A 21,649-nucleotide genomic window follows, 5' to 3' on the forward strand; every position below is an offset into this window, starting at 1 on the left:
TTCAAAAAGAAACATGTTTCCACACGTTCATAGTAGTATTTTTATGACGACCAAGGCATGTGAAGAACTATGTGTCCATCAACAATAGATGGATAAAGTTGTGTGTGTGTGTGTGTGTGTGTGTGTATATAAACATTTTATATTAACTTCATTTATTTTTTACTTGAAGTACAGTTGGCTTACACTGTTATATTAATCTCTGCTACACAGCAAAGTGACTCAGTTTTACACACATATACATTTTTTTAAGTGTTCTTTTCCATTGTGGTTTACTCCGGGAGACTGGTTATAAACTGTGTATGTGTAATGGGTGGATGCTAGTTCAATCTGACTGATGAGAAGACACTATGACGAGATTAAGAACACACACAAAGGGCAGACTATGTGAAGATGCAGGAAAAGGAGACCATCTATTAATACAAAATGCAGAGAGGAAACCAAACCTACTGCCACCTTGATCTTCAACTTCTAGCCTCTAGAATTGAGAGAAAATATGTGTCTGTTGTCTAAAGCCACCTAGTCTGTTGAATTCTGCTATGACTGTCTGAATAAACTAATATATTCATACTTTGTACCAAAAATCTTTTGCTTAAAAATAATTTAAAAAGACATAGATCTTCTTGGGAAGGGTGTTCACTTGATGAATTTGAAGCGTTTCTTTCTCAGCAGGAGCACACATGAAGGAGAAACTGATTTGTTAGAGAGAGGTTTGGGGGGCAGGGATAAGCTGTGTGAAGTGCAGCATAGCAGGCGTTCAGTGAATCCTGCATTGCCAGGTCTCCAAGAGCAGCTAGTACCGTCTCCAAGAATGACTACACTGGCAAATTTCAGAGACCCAGCGGTCTGATTAGCTCTGCCTTGACCATTAAAATCAAGTTAATAATGTTCTGAAAACTTGAATGCCTCATGAATATATTCAAGTCTGGGAGATGTTCTTCATTCTGCTGACTTCTCTTCAAATCATAAGACATGCATCCTGTATAGGTCTCCCAGGCTAGTATGTGTAGAACATTCTGTAGACATTAAGACTTGGTCCATGACCTCCAGGAAGTCAAGGTAGAGATTAGTTAACAACTGTGTTTTCTTATCTTTCCAGTGTGCTCACAGAAGTTGGTTTGGATGATTTTTCCAAGAGATGCCAGGGTTCCCCACCGGCAGACATGCCTGTCTGTAAGGGGCTGGACTCCAGATGACATGTAACATCCATCCATTCATTCACGTTGAGTCTGCTGAAGACACATAAACACACCCAGCTGTGGAGACACAGCGTTTCCTTTTCTTCTTTGCCATTAAGCAGTTTCTTTCTCTCCGCAGTTTCCTTAACTTTGTTTTTTTCATGAAAGCACAGCAGGTACAACCATTTTAACTCCATTTCTGGCTGAGATCCCCTTTGGTAAACATTCCCTTAAAGTTAAAAAGAAAACTACTCGTCTTTTTCCAACAATGAGAAAAGTGCAATTTGTTCTTTTTTGTTTTGATTAAAACATCAAAAGCTCACGGCAAGGGCCTCTTAAATGCAAATGCCCTCTTCACCTCCTCTTAGATTTCTGAGTTCCTTGGGACTTCCCAACAATTCCTGTTCCTCTGAATCTTCTCTCTTCCCCTGGCTGAGAAATTCTACCATCTAGCTCTTTGGAAATCAATGCTAAATCATGTGGATGCTTTGTTCAGCCCATGGGGGTCTTTGACTTTGGGGTTCTGAGCATTTATTACCCTTAGTGAGATTGACAGCATCTGATTTTGTTGATCTATAGGCATAGAGAGGACGGGGAAAGTGTTAGGCATTTCATTATGACATGTGACAGATACAAACATCCTGTGTACCTATTTTAGCAAGAACAACATATTTATAGTTACATTTAGAGTTACATTCCAATAATTCTCTAACTCAAAGCAAAGATACAGAGTCAGTTTGATAAGCTACTTTTCTTTGAATATTCTACACTCCAGCACTATTCTAATGCTAGAAAGGGATGGAATTAAAAGTGAATACTCAGGAAAGAGCAGGTGTTTTACCTGGCAAAGCCAACGCCTCTGCTGACTCCATTAGCATCTCTTAGTATTCTTGTGGAAATGACATGTCCAAAGGGTTTCAGCATATTCTCAAGTTCCTGCTCATCCATAGAAATGGGGAGATTTGAGATGTATAGGTTTGTTGGGTCTTGCTCTTGTTGCTAAGGGAAAAAAAGAAACACATGCGGTAAGTTCTGAATATTGAGAAACACTGCACAAATGGATCCATTTTCCTTACATTGCCATCTAGATTCCAACCTCCAACATTCTGCTCAAATTCTTTCAGTAAGGGCAGTGTTTCTTTTCACTGAATTCCTATGGGCCAGAATGCTTCTCATAGAAACAATGTCATCTGTGAGAACCAAGCTTTCTGTCCAGCCTTCCTTAGAAAAGACTAATGAACTTTTATTGTGGTTGAACAAAGGTAAACACCTATATTCTGTGACCATTAACTGGTGGTTCTAAAACCACTCTAATTGCCTTCACCACTAGTTACTAATGTTGCATTTAGAGAGTGTTCATAATCATGTGTGTGAGCAAGTAACCTCACAACTCTTTGTGACACTATAGACCATAGCCTGCCAAGCTCCTCTGGGATTCTCCAGGCAAGAATACTGGAGTGGGTTGCCATGCCCGCCTCCAGGGGATCTTCCAGACCCAGGGATCCAACCCACACCTCTTACATCTCATCTCTTTCATTGGCAGATGGGTTCTTTACCACTAGTGCTCCCTGGGAAGCCCTTCACCACACACTAGGCATTGTTTTAAACCCTTGATATAGACTATTTCATTCAGTATTCCTGGTATATATAATTGTTACTATCTTAAAGAGGACAAAATTGAGCCATGGCTTGTCTAAGTTACATAGCTCCTAAACGTAAAAGCCAGGGCTGAAACCTGGGTGGTATCCCCCAAGTTTCTGGATTTTCCTGTCTTACTATACTGCTTTCCACTGAATCAATGGGGGGAAAAGAAGTATGGTTCTAGAATATCATCAGCCTCAGCATCAGTTGGGAACTTGCCATTAATGTAAATTCTCAGGACCCATCCCCGCATCAGAAACTTGAGGGTGGGCCAAATGACCTGTGTTTTGACAAGCCCTTCAGGTGATTTTTAATGATCGCTCACTGCCACAGAACACAACTAAATATTTACACGTGAATGAGATTATGAAGCAGTAGTGCTTAATAAGCACTTTTTTAATAGGATGGGAAATCAAACAACCTGCCAGCATTATTTCCAAGTACATGAATATTTGCTACTTCACAGACTGAATTTACATGTTGGAACTTAGTTATAAGTCTCAAAATAATGCACAGCCAAAAACCCGACGTGATTAGTTAATATCAAAACAGATCAGATACTTAAATGAACTATTATATTTTAACTAAAGCAACAAGAAACACAATCACATTGGGAAAAGCAGTTCTGAAGTCTGTAGCAAATGAGATTATATAACAGTAAAAATATCTTTTGTGAAGAGATGATATCTTCTGTAGAAATTTGAGGTTTTAAGCACAATGAACAAGATTCCAATTACTATTACAGGTCAAGAAACACTTTTGGCATGAAACTAAACTCCATTATGTTTAGCAGTTCTAAATATTCATGTAGTTCATAATATTTTTATTAGGCTTTGAGATGAATAAGATCTATTATTAGGTTCTTTTTGAAACACAGTTTAGTTTTCAAGCTTTTTGATCACCAGAGAAATCTCTGCAAATAAATATGCAATCAATCAAAAAATACAACACAATTTTAGCATCTGGGAATACAGCTTAAATGGAGAAACTGCTTAACTGTGGTCAGTTTCTCTCACTCACACCCATCACTAATTAATGGTATGATCCTAGAGAGAAAACAGAGATATTATTTCTTCCTAAGTGACATGATCCCCACCCCCTAATGGGGGTGATTAAAAAAAAGTGGTATTTCAGATTCATAATAACAAGCCTATGCACATATAACTTTCATCTTTATATTATTTTACTACCCATCCTTTAATTTTAATCTTCATATCATCTTTCCAAAGGCAGGTAAACAAATAGCATCATAGTTACTGGATAATGAGGAAATGGAGGCACGAACTTTTCATCATCTTACCTGAAGACAATTTGATAATTAGGGACAGGGTTCAAATTAAATTTAGTCAGGTTTTCTATCTGCCATCTCAGTGCATTTTCCACTAGTCCAGTCCAGTGTTAGCTACGCTTTAATCATTTGCATATCATCTTAGAAATTGTGCCAGCCATGTACTGATTTTATTTACTTAAAACTTTTCTTTACATCAAAACACCTTTGGGCTTCAGTAAACCCATTTAAAAAGACAACATTATGTTGCTTGCGTAGCTAAATGGCCAGGATCGCTTGGCATAAGTAGGTTACTATCAAAACTGGTAACAAATTAATGTTATTAAATTATATTAGATATTGCTTCTTCGCAGAAGCTTTTGACCTTGGTGGTTGACTCTCTCTTAGTTACAAACGAGATTTGTAATTAAGAGAGGTATCGCGCACACTAGGAACAGACAGTCTTTTCCCTGGGAAGAATCAGAGTTGAGAAAAGAATAACTTTCCTATAGTGTGATTTTTGGAGTTTAACACTTCCAGGTCAACTCAAGTTCCAGTGGGAGTTCCTGCTTTAGCCCAGAGAGCAGACTGCAACATATGGCAGTCCCAGGAATGGGTGGGAAGTTGCCCAATGTTCTGCACCCCTTTGTCCTAAATAAGGATAAACAACCATGAGCAAACAATCCCCCTCTGCCAGCATTCTGTACAATCTTTTCATTTTTCAAGTAGCATTAGACCAGTGTATCCTGATTCATTGACTTGCACCTTCTCAAAACGGAGTGCAGTAAACAGACAGAGCTTATACACAAGAGACTGCCCAGGGAGCTGCTTTCTGAATCCCAATTCAAAGAGCAAGGCCAGCTCCTTAATCTGTGCTCACAGAGACAGTACAGAATTGGAGAGTGTCATTCCTTGATTTGTGTTCATAGAAAGACTATAGTGTTGGGCAGTGTTATTCATGAACTCATTCTCTCCTTTGAAATACAAGTCTTGAACATATTTGTTGACTTGACAATAGAACTTAATTTCTGTATAGAATGAACTTTAAAATAATATACACATCTATATTTTTATTTATGTATCAGATTTATATAAACAGATGGTTTCTTTTGAAAGGCTCTTTGTCACTGTGAACCTGAAAGAATATGCCTTTTAAAATTGTAAAAAAACAAAACAAAACAAAACAAACTCATGTGATACCTACAATCTAGAATCTTTTACCAATCTGTTTTTAACTTTTCATGATCATTTAGCTCCGAAATGGAGCTGAAGGGGCACCTCATCCAATCGGTTCATTTAACAGATGGGGGTAAAGATAGAGACTGAAGTAGTGCTTATGATTTACCCAAGGCCACCCAGCTAATTAGTAATGGGCTGGAAATAGAACCCATGTCCCAACATACCTAGTCTAATGTTCTTTTCAATGCTTCATACTGCCTTTCCTCGTAAACTCCAGAGAATAGTAGACAGAAGTTTGTAGTTCAAAGAAATATTAGTACAGAAAAGAATATCTCTGCATATCTTATTTTATTCAGTTTTGCTTATTCATTACTTAGTTTAGACACAAGTTAAGGCTGCCAAAAAAGGGGGTTCCTGGCCTTAGCTGGCATCTCACGTACCATCACTGAATGACCCCTCTGCAGCGTATAACCTATAAAAGTATGTGACTATAATTCATGCATCTATTACATTTAATTGACCGTGTCACCATAAGTAACTCCTCCATTTGGTCTGTCTGTATCTTTTCATCTGTATAGGGGCTTCTTGATTTATTACTTAGCTTCACCAAAAGATTGTGAAAAAGTTAGAATGGTACCTGCCCCATTGTTAACAGGAGCAGAGACCTTGCCCTTTTATGTAAGAATATGTAAACATTCATTTCATGACTTCACTTTCCATGGGTTTTGGTGTTAGATGTGTTGGTGTTCATTCACCTTTTTAATGTGGTTTGGAACAACTTCAGAACATTCTGAGGAAGCTTAGCGAATGAAGACGAATAGAGGAGAGCGTTATTGCTCACGTCACGGTCAAATATCATGTCTGGTCTGTGCTTGTTGGATAGATAACTATTATATACACCTGATTCTAGAAAAGGTAATGACTGTTGAACAAGATTTCAACACTCAACCTGATAACACGCACGCTTGATGAAATTATATTTAAATATTCAGGAAGCAGTTATTGGCATTGGAGATTTTAGAGCAGAGTTTCTCAAGCCACCTGTGGTGGGAACCATTCTTATTTCCAATCTGTCACAAACTGATATTTGTGAAATATTTATATTTGCCAAAGCTAACAGAATGAAATTAAAAGACACATAATGCAAGCTGCAATTTTTATTGCCACATTCAACAGATCAAAATTACACTTGGATTAAATGTCATGCTAATGTGAGACTGTTATAAAAAGTTTTAAATACTTGCTCTCCATTTCTGCACGCACTTCATTTGGAACAAGTATGTTTGGTAGATCAAATTATAACACTGATTGAGGGGACTACATTTCTACTTTTTCCATGATAATACACTATACCAAATTACCAGTCTTTGCCTACTTTATATACTATCAAGCTTTTTTTTTTTTAAAGCACAACATTATGTGCAATCAATTAATAGTCACTCTTAACTGTTAATTGGACAAAGTTGTCTCAGGGTGAATTGTCCTGAGCAGTGGTGACAAAATATCCTGAAATATCCTGAAGATGTTTGAAACAACTCTAAAGCAAACATATGATTTTAAATGTATGGCAAAACCAATACAATAATGTAAAGTAATTAGATTCCAATTAAAATAAATAAAAAAAATAAAAAGGGGAAGTCAAGAGTGATTGTTACAATTCCTGTGTCTTGGGAGTGTCTGTTTAATAAAAGATCTGTCTGCCTGAAAAAAAAAAAAAAACACATTGAAGGGGATGTTCATATAGACTACAGATAATAATATTATTCCTTAATGGAGCAGAGTTTTACAGTATTTAAGGTGTTTGGGGGCATTTATTTTATTTTATATGGCCCTTTCTAACACTCCTAGGCAGTAGATAGGCAAGAGTTATTATCATCACTCTACAAATGAGAAAATCGATTCTGATATTTTAAGGTTACCAAACACTCATGGCGAGTAAGTGAATAAATGACATCATAAGTGATATTTTTGATCTTGATCAAGATCAGGATAGTACCCTTTCTACTACAGTACACCAACTCTCAGGATTGCCAATAAATATCGCTATTCAGTGGATCTCACTAGTAGAATGAAAAATCAATGTGGAAACAAAGCGGCAATTGCTTTTCTTTAAAATTTATTTATTTTAATTGGAGGGTAATTAAAATATTGTGGTGGTATTACTTTTTAATGGAAGAGATTATTTTAAATGTTCAGCAATTTAAAAATTAATAATAAAAAAAACAAAGTGTTTTCCCTTTCCCCAAAAACAAAAACATGGAGTCAGAGCCTCCTTAATTAACAAGCTGCCCTTAAAGGCATCAGAGGTTTTAGAATTCGTTTAACACTAACTTTGTACACAAATGTTCTTACCCTTCTAGTAACATCATCAGCCTGTCTGATGCATGGCTCTAGGAGTTCCAGCTTCTCTCGGCAAGATCCGGAGGAAACCAGACATTCTGGACATACTTCTCTGATGATTAATTTCATTTGCTACCTGGACTAAGCCACAGGATGTTGAGAGAATTGGTCAGGCATTGTTCTAAATCTAGCTGTGAGAGTGCTTCCTGAATGACGTTAACATTTAAACTAATTTGTTTACTGAATAAAACAGATCACCCTCTCTAATACGAGTGGGCCTCATCCAATCACTGAAGATCTGAAAAAGGCTGATCGCCCTCAAGTTTAGTTTGACCACCTTCAAGCTGGGACACTATTTCTTTCCTGCCTTTGAACTCAATACTGAAACACTGGCTATTATAGGGTCTCCAGCACAGCTTGCTGACCTCAGATCTTGAGATTTGTCAGCCTCAATAATCAGGCAGATTTCATGAAATAGAACTCTTCACACACACACACACACACACAAGAATCTTAATACAAAGTGTTAATTTTGTCAAATCTGTTTTGCCATAAAAATATGAGAGCAGTCTTAGCTCTGACCTTCACAGTAGGACCTTTCTGTTCCCGAGCCACAAAAACATGGTCTTGGACCAGGTATAAAGAGAGCCAGAGTCTTCCCCTTCCTCTAGAAGCATCTAATGCGTTAGAGACCATTAAAGGGAAAGTAAAGGAAGACTACTAAGAGGTAGACTTTCACCCCTAAATAGTGCCCAGTGAAGATATCCTCTGTCTTATCTGCTAAGCAATGAAGGTGGCTGCCCTCTATTTTCAATCGTCTTCTCCCTCTGCTAAGTGAGAAGGTGATTTCTCCTCCCCTGCTCTCACATACTGATGGAGTCAGAGCAGGGCATCCAGCAGCTTTTCCTCCTGAGGCACCAATAATAACAATTTCCATAAAATAAGAATCAATAAGACCAATTTCCCTAAGGAACACATGTTGCAAAGAAGGATTTCGTTGTTTCAGATTTCATGTAAGCACAGCATTGGCAATTGGAGTTCTTATCCCCAAGTTCAAGTGGGGACACGGGTTAGTTCTGGACAACACACTCAGCAGAGAATGAGAAATCATGTCCAAGGCTCAGGACAACCTGAACACTGGGTCACGAGTTGCTCTTTAAGTCAGGGCTGGCTGAAAGCAGCCCTGGGGTGAGGTGAGCAGTAAAGGGCTTAGTGAGTGCCCCAAGTCTCAGTGACTGAGTCGGAGTTACCTGTGTGTGGTCCTGGGCCAGGCGGGGTCCTGGCTCTGCTCGACTTCTCCCTTCACAGGACCTCCTGAGCTCAGCCCAGTATCACCTGATGGTATGGTTTCTCCTGTGAGAAAACGCTAAATTAACACTTTACAATACTGAGCTCTCTCTATAGTTTTATTGTAACGTACTGTTATATCACAAATACGTATGGTTTCGTACTCAGAGTCCTGACGGTCAAGAATGAGAACAGGAAACAAAACTATAGAGAAACAGACTCAATATTGCAAACAAATTACACCCCTCTTCCTCAGTCTCATTCATCTCTCTGACGGGGCTTTCGATGCCATGAGTTTTAGAACAGAATGTCATCACCTGATTCGTGGACAATGACAATGTTTCTTCAAACGACTGACATTCTGGAAAGGGCATGAATATGGCCATACATTTGCTACAGCACCCTATTCATTTCTCCTGGTATGATCATCACAACACATGCACATACAGAATACATGCAAATCACCTCTGTCTTCTGCCCAGAACAGCTGAGCCTTGCTGAGGCTCCCAGGCATGTTGGGGGCACACGCAAATATGTCGTCGAGTGAAGCATAAAGGTGTTAAGGGTAAAGAATTACACTCAAGGGCAACCATTCCCACCGGGCTCAGTGTCAGTGACCCCTCAGCGCCTACCATACGTGCTGACTACTGGAATCGTGCGACAGGACTCAGGTGGCCATCACTGTGTCCCTTGAAAGTAGCGCATCCTGATAAAATACAGGGTACTCTGCTAAATCTGAATTTCTGTGTGAAACAACACAAAAGTTTTTAATGTAAGTATGATAGCAAAGGACAAATCTGACTCGATGTTGGGTCCACTTCTTTTTATTTTAACTTTTTTATTCTGTTGTTTTTGCTGCAAGTTAGGGATATTGCCAATAACCTGAAATATACAGGATTGCCCATTCTTTGACTCTTAAGGGTATAACACTTTTTCATTTGCATAGAGATAAAAAAAAATCACAGAACAGTGAATAACATTTGTTTGTTGGAGGTTTACAAGAACATCATAACCAGATTTACCAGAACAGCTGCAAGAGCAAAGGATTCTGGCACCAAGAAGTTTGCAACAACCAACCACAACCCCTCCCCTCTGAGTATAAAACAAGCCCGAGTTCTAACTTGGGTAAGATGGTTCTTTGGGACACAAATCCACCATCTTCGCAGTCTGCTAACTTTCCAATAAAGTCATGACTCTTTGCCCCCACCAACTCACCTCTTGATTTACTGGCCTGTCATACAGCGAGCAGTATGGGCTTGGACCTGGTAACATAAGTATGTCCCAAATATTGCACAGGACATACTCATACTAAGATAGTAATTGCTACAAAGGATTAATATTATTATCAAGCCATATAAATTATTTGTTGTTATACAGGATTCATATTGGGTTTCCCAGGTGGATCAATGGTAAAGAATCCACCCGCCAATGCAGGAGACTCAGGAGACGTAAGTTTGGTCCTTGGGTCAGGAAGATCCCCTGGAGGAGGAAATGGCAACCCACTCCAGTATTCTTGCCTGGGAAATCCCCTGGACAGAGGAGCCTGGTGGGCTACAGTCCAGGGGGTCACAAAGAGTCGGACACGACTGAGCACAGCACACACACACGGGATTTATATTACTTTTAAGCTTACTTTGCACCACATACTAGGTTTTAAAGTTATTTAAATTCATATGGTTCTCTTCCTTAAAACAACCCCTGTCTGTCTGTCTGGTTAATGTCCTTATTTTACTTGAGAAAGCAGAGGTTAAAAGAAGATATTCAGTTGTTTAAGGTCACACAACTTTTAAATCCAATGATAATTCAAATCCCGATCTATGTGACTCAGAGACCTGAGATTCCAATAAAAAGCAATGTGTTTAAAGGCTGCTTCATAACTTCTAAGGGATCAAGGTGAAGGAGCCAGCACTGGGCAGATTCCTACAGGTGTTCAGTGGAAGCACAATTTACCTTTCTATGAATGGAAATCCCTTCATCCTACTGAGTTTGAGAAAGACCTAAAGTTAAGTTCTGCTTTCAAGGCTGGCATAACAAATATTTCTCAAGTTCCTAAGAAATACACATCTGGCTAGTTTTCTTCTAACCTCTATTACATGAGGATACATCTTAAAACTATGTGCTTTATATAGAGGGAGTGAAAAAATGACAGCTTGGTATGTGAAATGTTGCTGTTACATTGCTGTTTTGCTCGAATCTACTTTTATTCCAAAATTGTCCAATGTCAGTTTCACAGGAAACTGGTTTTGTAAAGCCATGCACATTTCACATGGAATAGAGAAAGAGGATGCTTTCAGTTGTACACCAGTACCTTCTTTAAGAAAACAAATTCAGCTGTACATGTAAATCCTGTCAGTCTAAGTGAAGGATGGCATATCCTAGGTGTATTTAGTCCCAGTCTTTCCGAAGACAGCCTGAGAAGACTGCAGAACTTCTGGGGGCCTGTGATCCTTAACATTACCGTGGAGAAAATTTGTGCGTGTGTGTGGCCATGAAAACTGTCACTATCAATGCAGGAAGTCACCTGGATGCTACCATCTTGGTTCATTTCTTGTATTTCTGGTATTAAAATCACGAGCTTGGTAGAAAAACAGCAAGCAAAATGTACACAGAGGATTGTGGATGTTCAAAGCAGATAAACCATTTTACTTTTGAAAACTATTAACTTCCATCACCAATGCCAGCTTTTTTGGGCACATAAATTAATTGTAATTTTCTTAAAACATATCAGTGGAAAAGTGATCAGTCTTATTCTTACTGTGACTCAACACTGAGTTAAAAGGATGCCACCAAGACTTCCTGGAAGATGGATGAAAAAAGCGCACATAAATCTGTTTCTCCCCAGTTCTTCAGGAATCCTGGGCTCCGGGCCAGCGCACCTGAAGAACTGAGGGCGCTCAGGGACACAGTACCTTTGTCAGCCAAAGCCACTTGTGGGTTTACATGTCTTGACTCAAGGCCCTTTACTAAACAGACCATCCTCTTATATTTTATACCATTCTTATTGAGTGTTCAGCTTCCAAGGTGGCTCAGTGGTAAAGAGTCCGCCTGCCAATGTGGGAGATGTAAGAGACTTGGGTTTAACCCCTGGATTGGGAAGATCCCCTGGAGAAGGAAATAGCAACCCACTCCAGTATTCTGAAGTCACATGGACAGAGGATCCTGGTGGGCTACAGTCCATGGGGGTCACAAAGAGTCGGACAGGACTGAGCGCGCGCACACACACACACACACACACACACACATTGGCTGTTCATTCACTCACTCATCAAACATTTGTCTTTATCAGTCACTGAGCTAAATCCTGACAACAGAGACATGATGGGCATGTTTCTTGCCTGCCACAGAGAGCTCAGACTTATGGACAGTTTACAACTAAATCTCAATAAGAAAAGCTATTTCCTGTTAGTGAACACATGAGTTTTCCTCAATATGGTGATTAGACAGTCAAAATTATTTCTAAATGGTGTCTCAGCTACATTATGAACATAAAATTAATTTCTGAAATATATAACCCCCTAGGAGATATTAACCACTAAGACAACCAAAATTTTCAATGTGGGTTTAACTATTTACATATTTCAATTTCAACAAAAAAATTTTATGTATAAACCTTTAGAAAATGTTAAATAGTAATAACCTGTAAACAAAGAGTGACACAGTGATTCTGGCATTAATGAGTTTTATGACAGTAACTAGTTATCATTTCTCAACAAATTTCCTGAACCATAAAATAGAAATAATAACTAATAACTTCAGAGAGTTATCATGAGAATTCAATGACACAATATACTAAAAAACTAGGGGAGTTCCAGACACACGGTGGAAACTCCGTAACTCATTATTCTCTCTATAATTATGAGTAATTATAGAAATAAAGGCATTTAGGACATTGTAGAAGGAGAGTTACAAACTAAATGTAAGTCGTGTTCATAAAACAGCCATTATTGCTATTTAGAATCTGTCCCATTGCATTTCTCATGGGTGCAAACTTACCAGACCTTATATTAAATTACATAGAGGTGGCCATATTAAACTGATGATGAGATTCTTAAAATGCGGCCACTGGATCAGCAGGAGAATCTAGAAATGAATCGCACGGGGAAACAGAACACTGTACTTATCATTTATGAGCTAAAAAGATTAATGATTTATTACTAGGCTCATTAATCAAAACTGTGTGGATTTTTTTTTTTAAAGAGCAATTCCACTGTTCAAGTCAATTAGCCCACCAAAGCTATTACACCAAAGAAGCTGCAATGCTATTCAGACTTCCCCAGGAGTATTTGGAGTATAAAATAAATGCTATTATTCAGAAGATACCGAATTGCTAAGCTTCTTAAATTCATACAATTGGGAACCTGCAGTATATTAACATGCTGAAACTCATTAAGAGTCTTTTTTTCCTCAGCTTCAGTGTCATTGGCATTCTTAGCACAGTGAAGAACAATAACATGCTCCAGGCCTCCAAGGAGAGAATGCCTTGCTCCACTTCCATGCATCCCTCGGGCAGCAGAGGTGCCAGGCCTTTGAGAGGGTGGCAGTTTCTGCTGGATGACCCTAACTCCTGGACAGGACTGCAGAGCTGGATCATACTGTCTGTGGAAAAGGAGACGGAAAGGAGCAGCAGGGTTATAGCATCGTTTCTCTTTCCCTTGTTCGTGCTCTATTTAAAACATTCCAGAATAAATATGCAAAATGTGAGTAATGGATTTAACCCATCAATTAGAATCTATGAGGCTCTTCTTTTTTTCTTTTAACTGAAGTATAGTTGATTTACAATGTTGTGTTTCAGGTGTGGAGCAAAGTGATTCAGATATGTATAACAAATATATATGTGGTATATGTGTGTGTGTGTGTAAAACCTATACAGTGGACTTCCCTGATAGGTCAGCTGGTAAAGAATCCACCTGCAATGCAGGAGACCCCAGTTCAATTCCTGGGTCAGAAAGTTCTCCTGGAGAAGGGACAGGCTACCCACTGTAGTATTCTGGTGGCTCAGATGGTAAAGAATCCGCCTGCAATGTGGGAGACCTGGGTTTGATCTTGGGTTGGGAAGATCTCCTGGAGAAGGGAATGGCTACACACTTCAGTATTGTGGCCTGGAGAATTCCATGGACTGTATAGTCCATGGGGTCACAAAGAGTCGAACACGACTGAGCGACTTTCACTTCAACCTATACAGTGGGTCCTTGTTGGTCATCTATTTTTTATTTGGTAGTGTGTATCTGTTCATCGCAAGCTCTCACTTTGTCCCTCCTTCCCTTTCCCCTCTGATAAGCATAAGTTTGTCTTCTGCATCTGTAGGCCTATTTATGTTTGGTACATAAGTTCATTTGTGTCATTTTATTTTAGATTCCACATATAAGCATTATCATATGGTATCTGTCTTTCTCTAACTGGCTTACTTCACTAGGTATGAGCGTCTCTGTGTCCATCCAGGTTGCTGCGAATGGTATTATGTCATTCTTTTTATAGCCGAGTAATATTCATTGTATATGCACCACGTCTTCTTTATCCGTTCATGTCTTAATGCACACTTAAGGCGCTTCCATGAGGCTTTTAATATGTAAGTGAATAACTAAATACATGAGGGGTCCTTAAAGCAGAATGCAAAATAATAAACACGGAAGGAATGTTGGAATTACACAATCAATACTTGGAAACAATAATAGTAACGATGGACTTAAGCATGAATGATCAGAATATGTCAAAACAAGTCAGTAAAATTTGATGAGAACTAGGAACTATACCGGAGAAGGCAATGGCAAGCCACTCCAGTACTCTTGCCTAGAAAATCGCATGGACAGAGGAGCCTGGTGGGCTGCAGTCCATGGGGTCACTATGAGTCAGACATGACTGAGCGACTTCACTTTCACTTTTCACTTTCACACATTGGAGAAGGAAATGGCAACCCACTCCAGTGTTCTTGCCTGGAGAATCCCAGGGACGGCGGAGCCTGGTCAGCTGCCGTCTATGGGGTCGCACAGAGTTGGACACGACTGAAGCGACTTAGCAGCAGCAGCAGCAAGAACTGTACATTGGAGAAGGAAATGGCAACCCACTCCAGTATTCTTGCCTGGAGAATCCCAGCGATGGGGGAGCCTGGTGGGCTGCTGTCTATGGGGTCGCACAGAGTCGGACACAACTAAAGTGACTTAGCAGCAGCAGGAACTGTACATAACCGCAAAGAATTTCCCTCCAAACCTCAAAGAATTTCCCCTGAAAGGTTAGTAATCACAAGGGGAAAATGGTAACTTATCCATGGCGATATCTTTCAGACAACATCTTATGATCAGTTCTATCACCGATATTGAGTGGGTGGACACCTCATGCCCCTCCCCCTCCCGTGGGATGCATCAGAAGGAGAGGAGTGCGCTGTGGCCTTCGTTCCAACAGTGCAAACCTGCGTGGACTCACTAGAAAGTATCAGGCACACGTAAGTTGAGAGACATTCAATATACGATAACTGGTCTGTAATCTTTATAAAACATCAAGATGGAGAAAGACTGAAGAACCAGAGATTAAAGGACACTGAAAAGATGTGACAGGTCCATGTAAGGACTCACACTGGATTGAATCCTGGCTCCTGGTCTGATAAAATGCTTGCTAATCATAAAGGAGTTTATTGAGACTAGACATTTTTCACATATCATTGTTAATTTTCTGATTTTGATCATTTTACTGGGTATGAAAGTTCTCATTATTAGGAGGTACACTGAAGTATTTATGGACAACAAGGCACCAAGTCTGTAAGTCTGTCAGATATCTTAGAATGATAATAATGCTACATATATATATATATGTATAAATATATAAATATATTTTCTAAATATATTTATATATTTCTAGAGAAAATGATAGAGCAAAAGTGGGAAACATTGAATATGTGGAAAATCTAGGTGGAAAGTGTTATGCCATTTGTGTAACTTTTTGGTAACTTTAAAATTATTTGAAAATAAAAGTTAAAATAAACAGTAAAATAAACAAGCTATTAGTCTACATATATAAAATCCAAAGTTAGAAATATTCGTAAGTACTTCACCTTACTAAAGAATCAGAAGGCAGGATATATTCTTTATCTTGAATTCAAACTGCACTCTCTCAAGATAAAAAGAGCAAAAAATGTGCAACTCAGCATTTGTTCCCCCTAATACCATGTGATTCTTATAATAAACAAACCATGGACAGCACCTATCTTTTGGAATCATATGTATACTCCTAGCTCCTGCTATCCAAGGAAAGGATTTAGTAAAATTTAGGAGACTGAGCAGAGAGAATGAAGATGGAGGTTCAAACTGAATCCCAGGTCTCTAGAAACAATAGAGCACAAAAGAAGAGCCGGATAAATTCTCTTTAAAGGCAGACATAATTCTTCTCCCACACCACTGTCTCTCCATGGCCCTGGCAGAATTTCAACCCATAGTGTAGCCCACACAGACACCATCAGGACCCTTCCCGCACTGGCAGACAAAGCTGATGCTGTTGAGAGTCTGAAGCCCCAGACACAACAGGGGAAGAGGCAGTGGTTGCTATAGTTATGCACAGGTCACTGATTTTGAAATGAGGCAATGCTACCTGTCAGGAGACACCTGGCAATATATGGAAACATTTTTATTTGCCATGATGGGCAGAAAGGAAGCTGCTATTGGTATCCAGTAACATATAAGAAAGCCCTCCACAATAAAGAATGTTCTGTGCATGACAGTATCTATTATGTCAATCTTGAGATACCCTGGTACAAACATCTTTAAAGTGGGGAAAATATATATATATACAGGGTATAAATATACTGTTATTACATATCTATCACTATGTATCATAATATATCTTATATAAATATACATAAGACTCCTAGTGTTGATTTAGTTACTTGTATTAAGAACTTAAATGTAAATATTTTATCAATTATGTATGTCTATATTATTTGTTTATAGCTCCAATACAAATAATAAACCAAGAGCATTTTAAAACTACATAAAAGTGGGACTTCGTTGGTGGTCCAGTGGCTAAGACTTCACACTCCCAACGCAGGGGGCCTGAGTTCCCTGGTCAGGGAACATGCTATAACAGCATATAGGTTGCAACTAGAGAAGCCATGCACTGCAATGAAGACCCAGCACAGACGAAATAAATACATTTAAAAAGTAAAATGACATAAAAGCAAAGTTTGATGACTACTACAATTAATTAAAACATTAATGTGATATCATGGAGGATGTCATTTTGCCAAATCTAAATTGCCACTTGCTCTGTGAGCATGTTACTGCCTGCAGCAGGTATTTTGAAGTTCATGTTATTTTTGCCATGTGACAGCATGCTTTCCCATCACTCTTCTCTACTTAAATTGCTATGAAACCTTCATCTGAGCATGGTTTGCCAGGCTAACAGTTTTCATTTGGCCTAAAAGCATCATTTACTTGTTACGTCTGCCTCGTTTTCTCCTCATTAGCCCCAGACAGTGACAGTAGGGCTCCTTGGCACCATGCAATTATAGACACAAACACACAGGCAGTGCCATCAGCTGGTCAACCAGATGACCTCAGATATGCTTTCATAATCATTTCAAAAATTGTCATAGAAAGGAAAATCTCAGATTTAAAAATTCTCATAGGAAATTCATGAAGACTTAAAAATATTTCCACAAACTCCAGTGAGAAAAATGCCGTATGATGAAACGTTAGCAGGGATTTCCAAGGCTGATTTGGTTTCAAATGCATTATATTACACACACACACATACACACTATAATTATGGGCAAGTGAGTTCACTTGCTTGAATTTCTCCTTACCATTTAAAAGAAGGATGCTTCTCTCATAGGTTTATTACGAGGATTAAATGAGACTTCACAGAGGTTAACACCTATACCTTTTTCTCATCTAAGCTGGTATACACATTCACTGAGTGCCAGCCTCTATTTTCTTCTTAAGTAAATGAGAAACACAATTGTTATACACTTAAACAAAATAAAATTAAGCTTAACTTGAGGGAACAGGTAACTGGATCAATTTCAGAAACTTACATTAAGGAGCACACTAAATCAAAATGTATCTATTTATAGCTAATGGCATTTCACTTATTATTAATAGCTCTTCTATGAAAACTGTCTGCTTTAGCAGAGAGGAAATCAGAAATCAAAAAAGATAGGTAGGAAGGGCAGCAAGGACAGGAATCATGGCTTCCTCTGATTTTTCTTTTCCCTTTCCACCACTGTTTCCTTATGAACCTTTAACACAATGGCAGATTAGAACTACAATAAAATAGGATAAGATTTACATAAAGAAAGGAGTGGTGCATATCAGATTAACTGAAAAATTTACAAAATTCATAGAATTCAAAACATTTTCCAGGCAGGTAGAAAGGCCAAGTTCCTCAGCAGGAAAGCGCTTCCTGTGCCCAAGGAGAGGAGCCAGTGTGGCTGGGACACAGTGAGCTGAGGGAGGGGCAGAAAACCGCCCTGGAAAGGTAGGCAGGACCCAGAGCAGGCAGGGCACTGAGAACGTGCTGAGTCTACAAAATGGGACCAACAATTTTCTTCTTTTTTAAAAAATTATTTTATATTGGAGTACAGTTGATTTATAATCTTTTGTTAAGTTTCTGCTGTACAGCAAAAGCAATCAGCTATCCATAAACGTACATCCCCTCTTTCGGATTTCCTTCCCATTTAGGTCACCAGGGAGCACGAGCAGAGCTCCCTGTGCTGTGCAGCAGGTCCTCATCACCTCTGAACATTCATTAGGAGGACTGATGCCGAAGTTGAAGCTCCAGTACTTTCCAGTACTTCACATCAAGCCACCTGATGTGAAGAACTGACTCATTGAAAAAGACCCTGATGCTGGGAAAGACTGAAGGCAGGAGGAGAAGGGGACGACAGAGGAGGAGATGGTTGGATGGCATCACCGACTCGACGGACATGAGTTTGAGCAAGCTTCGGGAGTTGGTGATGGACAGGGAGGCCTGGCGTGCTGCGGTCCATAGGGTTGCAAAGAGTTCGACAGGACTGAGGGACTGAACTGAACTGATTATGAAGAGATCTAGCCAGGTTACCATCAACCGGCCCTGCCACGACACTGTGTCTCCGTGTCTCCTTCGTTCTGAAGCCTGCACTGGAGTCACCTTGTTCAAAAGGTGCGAGGACTCTAGGAGCCCAAGCCCCACACTCCTCTGCAGTCCTGGTAGGTCAACAGACCCGTTCCTGTCCACACTCACAAACAGTGCTCATGGCACAGAGTGTCCAAGGGGTTTTAAATGTCAGCAATTTAGTAGTTCTGATTCAAAAGCTACCAATCCGTGAAGAGACCCCCAAAACTGGGGCTCTTGACTTTGTCTTCATTTCATTTCCATGATAGTAATCGAGCATTTATATTTTAACAATACTTGGTACGAAGAGAAAGGAAAAGGGGAAATGTGATTATCACAGAAATGAACACCTAACACAAAGTAGAGCTGAGCAAAAGATCCTCGACTGGAAGTGAAGAGAAAGAGTGTGGTGAAAGCTAAACAAAAAACCAATAATATCAAAGGACCAGAGTCAAGGGTGAGCAGCAGGGAACAGGTGTGGTGACAGCTGCCTCTCAAGAGGCACCTGCAGCGTGTTAAGCCCTGCCCTGTGCTGTCTCCAACACTCCTGTCCTTCGAGCTGGATGTTACTGTCACCACTGTTTCGCAGATGAGTGAATAGTGGATAGAGGACTGACCTAAAGGCACACAGCCGCCACAGTCAGGTTTAACTCCAAGCCGGCGACTCCAGAGCCCCAGCTCTTTAAAGATACGAGACGACCACCAGTGACACAACTATTCCACCCCAAAGTCCAGTGTATGTGTGCATTAAAATCAAATGCACTAGCTGTAATAAAAAGAATGATGTGTTATAGGTGTATACATACACACACATATATATATGTATATACACACGCACACATACATATATATCATATATATGGACTACCCTGGTGGCCCAGGGAACTGTCCATGGGGTTGCAAGAGTTGGACACTACTTAACAACTAAACCATATATATATATATGTATGCATGTTATGTGCTGTGCTTAGTCACGCAGTTGTGTCCGACTCTTTGTAACCCCATGGACTGTAGCTTGCCAGACCTCTCTGTCCATGGGATTCTCCAGGCAAGAATACTAGAGTGGGTTGCCATGCCCTTCTCCAGGGATCTTCCTGACTCAGAGACCAAAGCCTGGTCTCCTGCATTGCAGGCAGATTCTTTACTGACTGAGCTATGAGGGAAGCCCATATATATATATGTATATATATATATATATATACACACCCTCACACATTATGTCAATCCTGGCATGCTGTGATTCATGGGGTCGCAAGGAGTCAGACACGACTGAGCGACTGAACTGAACTGAAAGGAAATCAACCCTGAATATTCACTGGAAAGACTGATGCTGAAGCTCCAATACTTTGGTCACCTGATGCAAAGAGATAACTCATTGGAAAAGACCCTGATGCTGGGAAAGACTGAAGGCAGGAGGGGAAGAAGATGATAAAGGATGAGATGGTTGGATGGCCTCACTGATTTAATGGACATGGGTTTGAGCAAGCTCTCAGAGATGGTGGAAAGGAGAGCCTAGTGTGCTGCAGTCCACAGGGTCACAAGAGTCAGACACAAGTTAGTGACTGAACAACAATATAATGTATAGTAGCTTCTTGACTTATTATACTAGCCATAAAAGTGACTTACTAAGAGAGAAACAAATTGGAATATACATACTGACCAGGACTCTGTCAAAAAAGCTTCAGCAAATTCAGAATCTAACAGAATATACAGCACAAATAAATTAATAAGAAAGGAATGTTTAGGTAAATTTTGACCTGCTATCTGGTCCCATCACTTAATGGGCAATAGATGGAAAAACAGTGGAAACAGTGTCAGACTTTATTTTTTGGGGCTCCAAAATCACTGCAGATGCTGATTGTAGCCATGAAATTAAAAGACGCTTACTCCTTGGAAGGAAAGTTATGACCAACCTAGATAACATATTAAAAAGCAGAAACATTACTTTGCCAACAAAGGTCCGTCTAGTCAAGGCTATGGTTTTTCCCGTGGTCATGTATGGATGTGAGAGTTGGACTGTGAAGAAAGCTGATCGCTGAAGAATTGATGCTTTTGAACTGTGGTGTTGGAGAAGACTCTTGAGAGTCCCTTGGACTGCAAGGAGATCCAACCAGTCCATTCTAAAGGAGATCAATCCTGGGTATTCATTGGAAGGACTGATGCTAAAGCTGAAACTGCAATACTTTGGCCACCTCATGCGACGAGGTGACTCACTGGAAAAGACTCTGATGCTGGGAAAGGTTGGGGGCGGGAGGAGAAGGGGACGACCGAGAATGAGATGGCTGGATGGCATCACCGACTCTGTGGACATGAGTTTGAGTGAACTCTGGGAGTTGGTGATGGACAGGGAGGCCTGGCGTCCTATGATTCATGGGGTTTCAGAGAGTCGGACACGACTGAGTGACTGAACTGAACTGACTGATCATCAGAGTACTTCTAAGCAAAACTGGAAACAACCAAATTTCCTACACGATGGGATAGTTTAGTGAACTGTTTCCATAAAATGGTGAATCTTGTGGTTATTAAAATGGATTCTTGTAGAAAGTATGGATAAAAGAAAGTATCAATGTTATATAATTACATGGGAAAAGGAGGGGGAAAAACATGTTGGCACATCATGCATTTGCACAGAAAAGAACCCGAAGGAAATACATTACTTTTAAATGTTGCTTACCAAGTGGCG

At 39.7% G+C, this 21,649-nt stretch overlaps 1 protein-coding gene across 7 annotated transcripts in view; it reads right to left on the reverse strand.

Moving 5' to 3' along the window:
* The window catches only part of RBMS3 (RNA binding motif single stranded interacting protein 3), an 841,063-nt gene that overhangs the window by 315,958 nt on the left and 503,456 nt on the right, over positions 1-21,649 (reverse strand). For all 7 annotated transcript variants that reach the window (XM_055414762.2, XM_055414770.2, XM_055414766.2 and 4 more), the window contains exon 5: positions 2,017-2,174. In XM_055414762.2, the coding sequence (XP_055270737.1) occupies positions 2,017-2,174 (158 nt within the window). The remainder of the gene's footprint in view (positions 1-2,016; positions 2,175-21,649) is intronic.

The sequence above is a fragment of the Moschus berezovskii genome, chromosome 24, assembly GCF_049115385.1.
Source record: "Moschus berezovskii isolate FMDL1 chromosome 24, NW_MosBer_1.0, whole genome shotgun sequence".
Classification (NCBI taxonomy): domain Eukaryota; kingdom Metazoa; phylum Chordata; class Mammalia; order Artiodactyla; family Moschidae; genus Moschus; species Moschus berezovskii.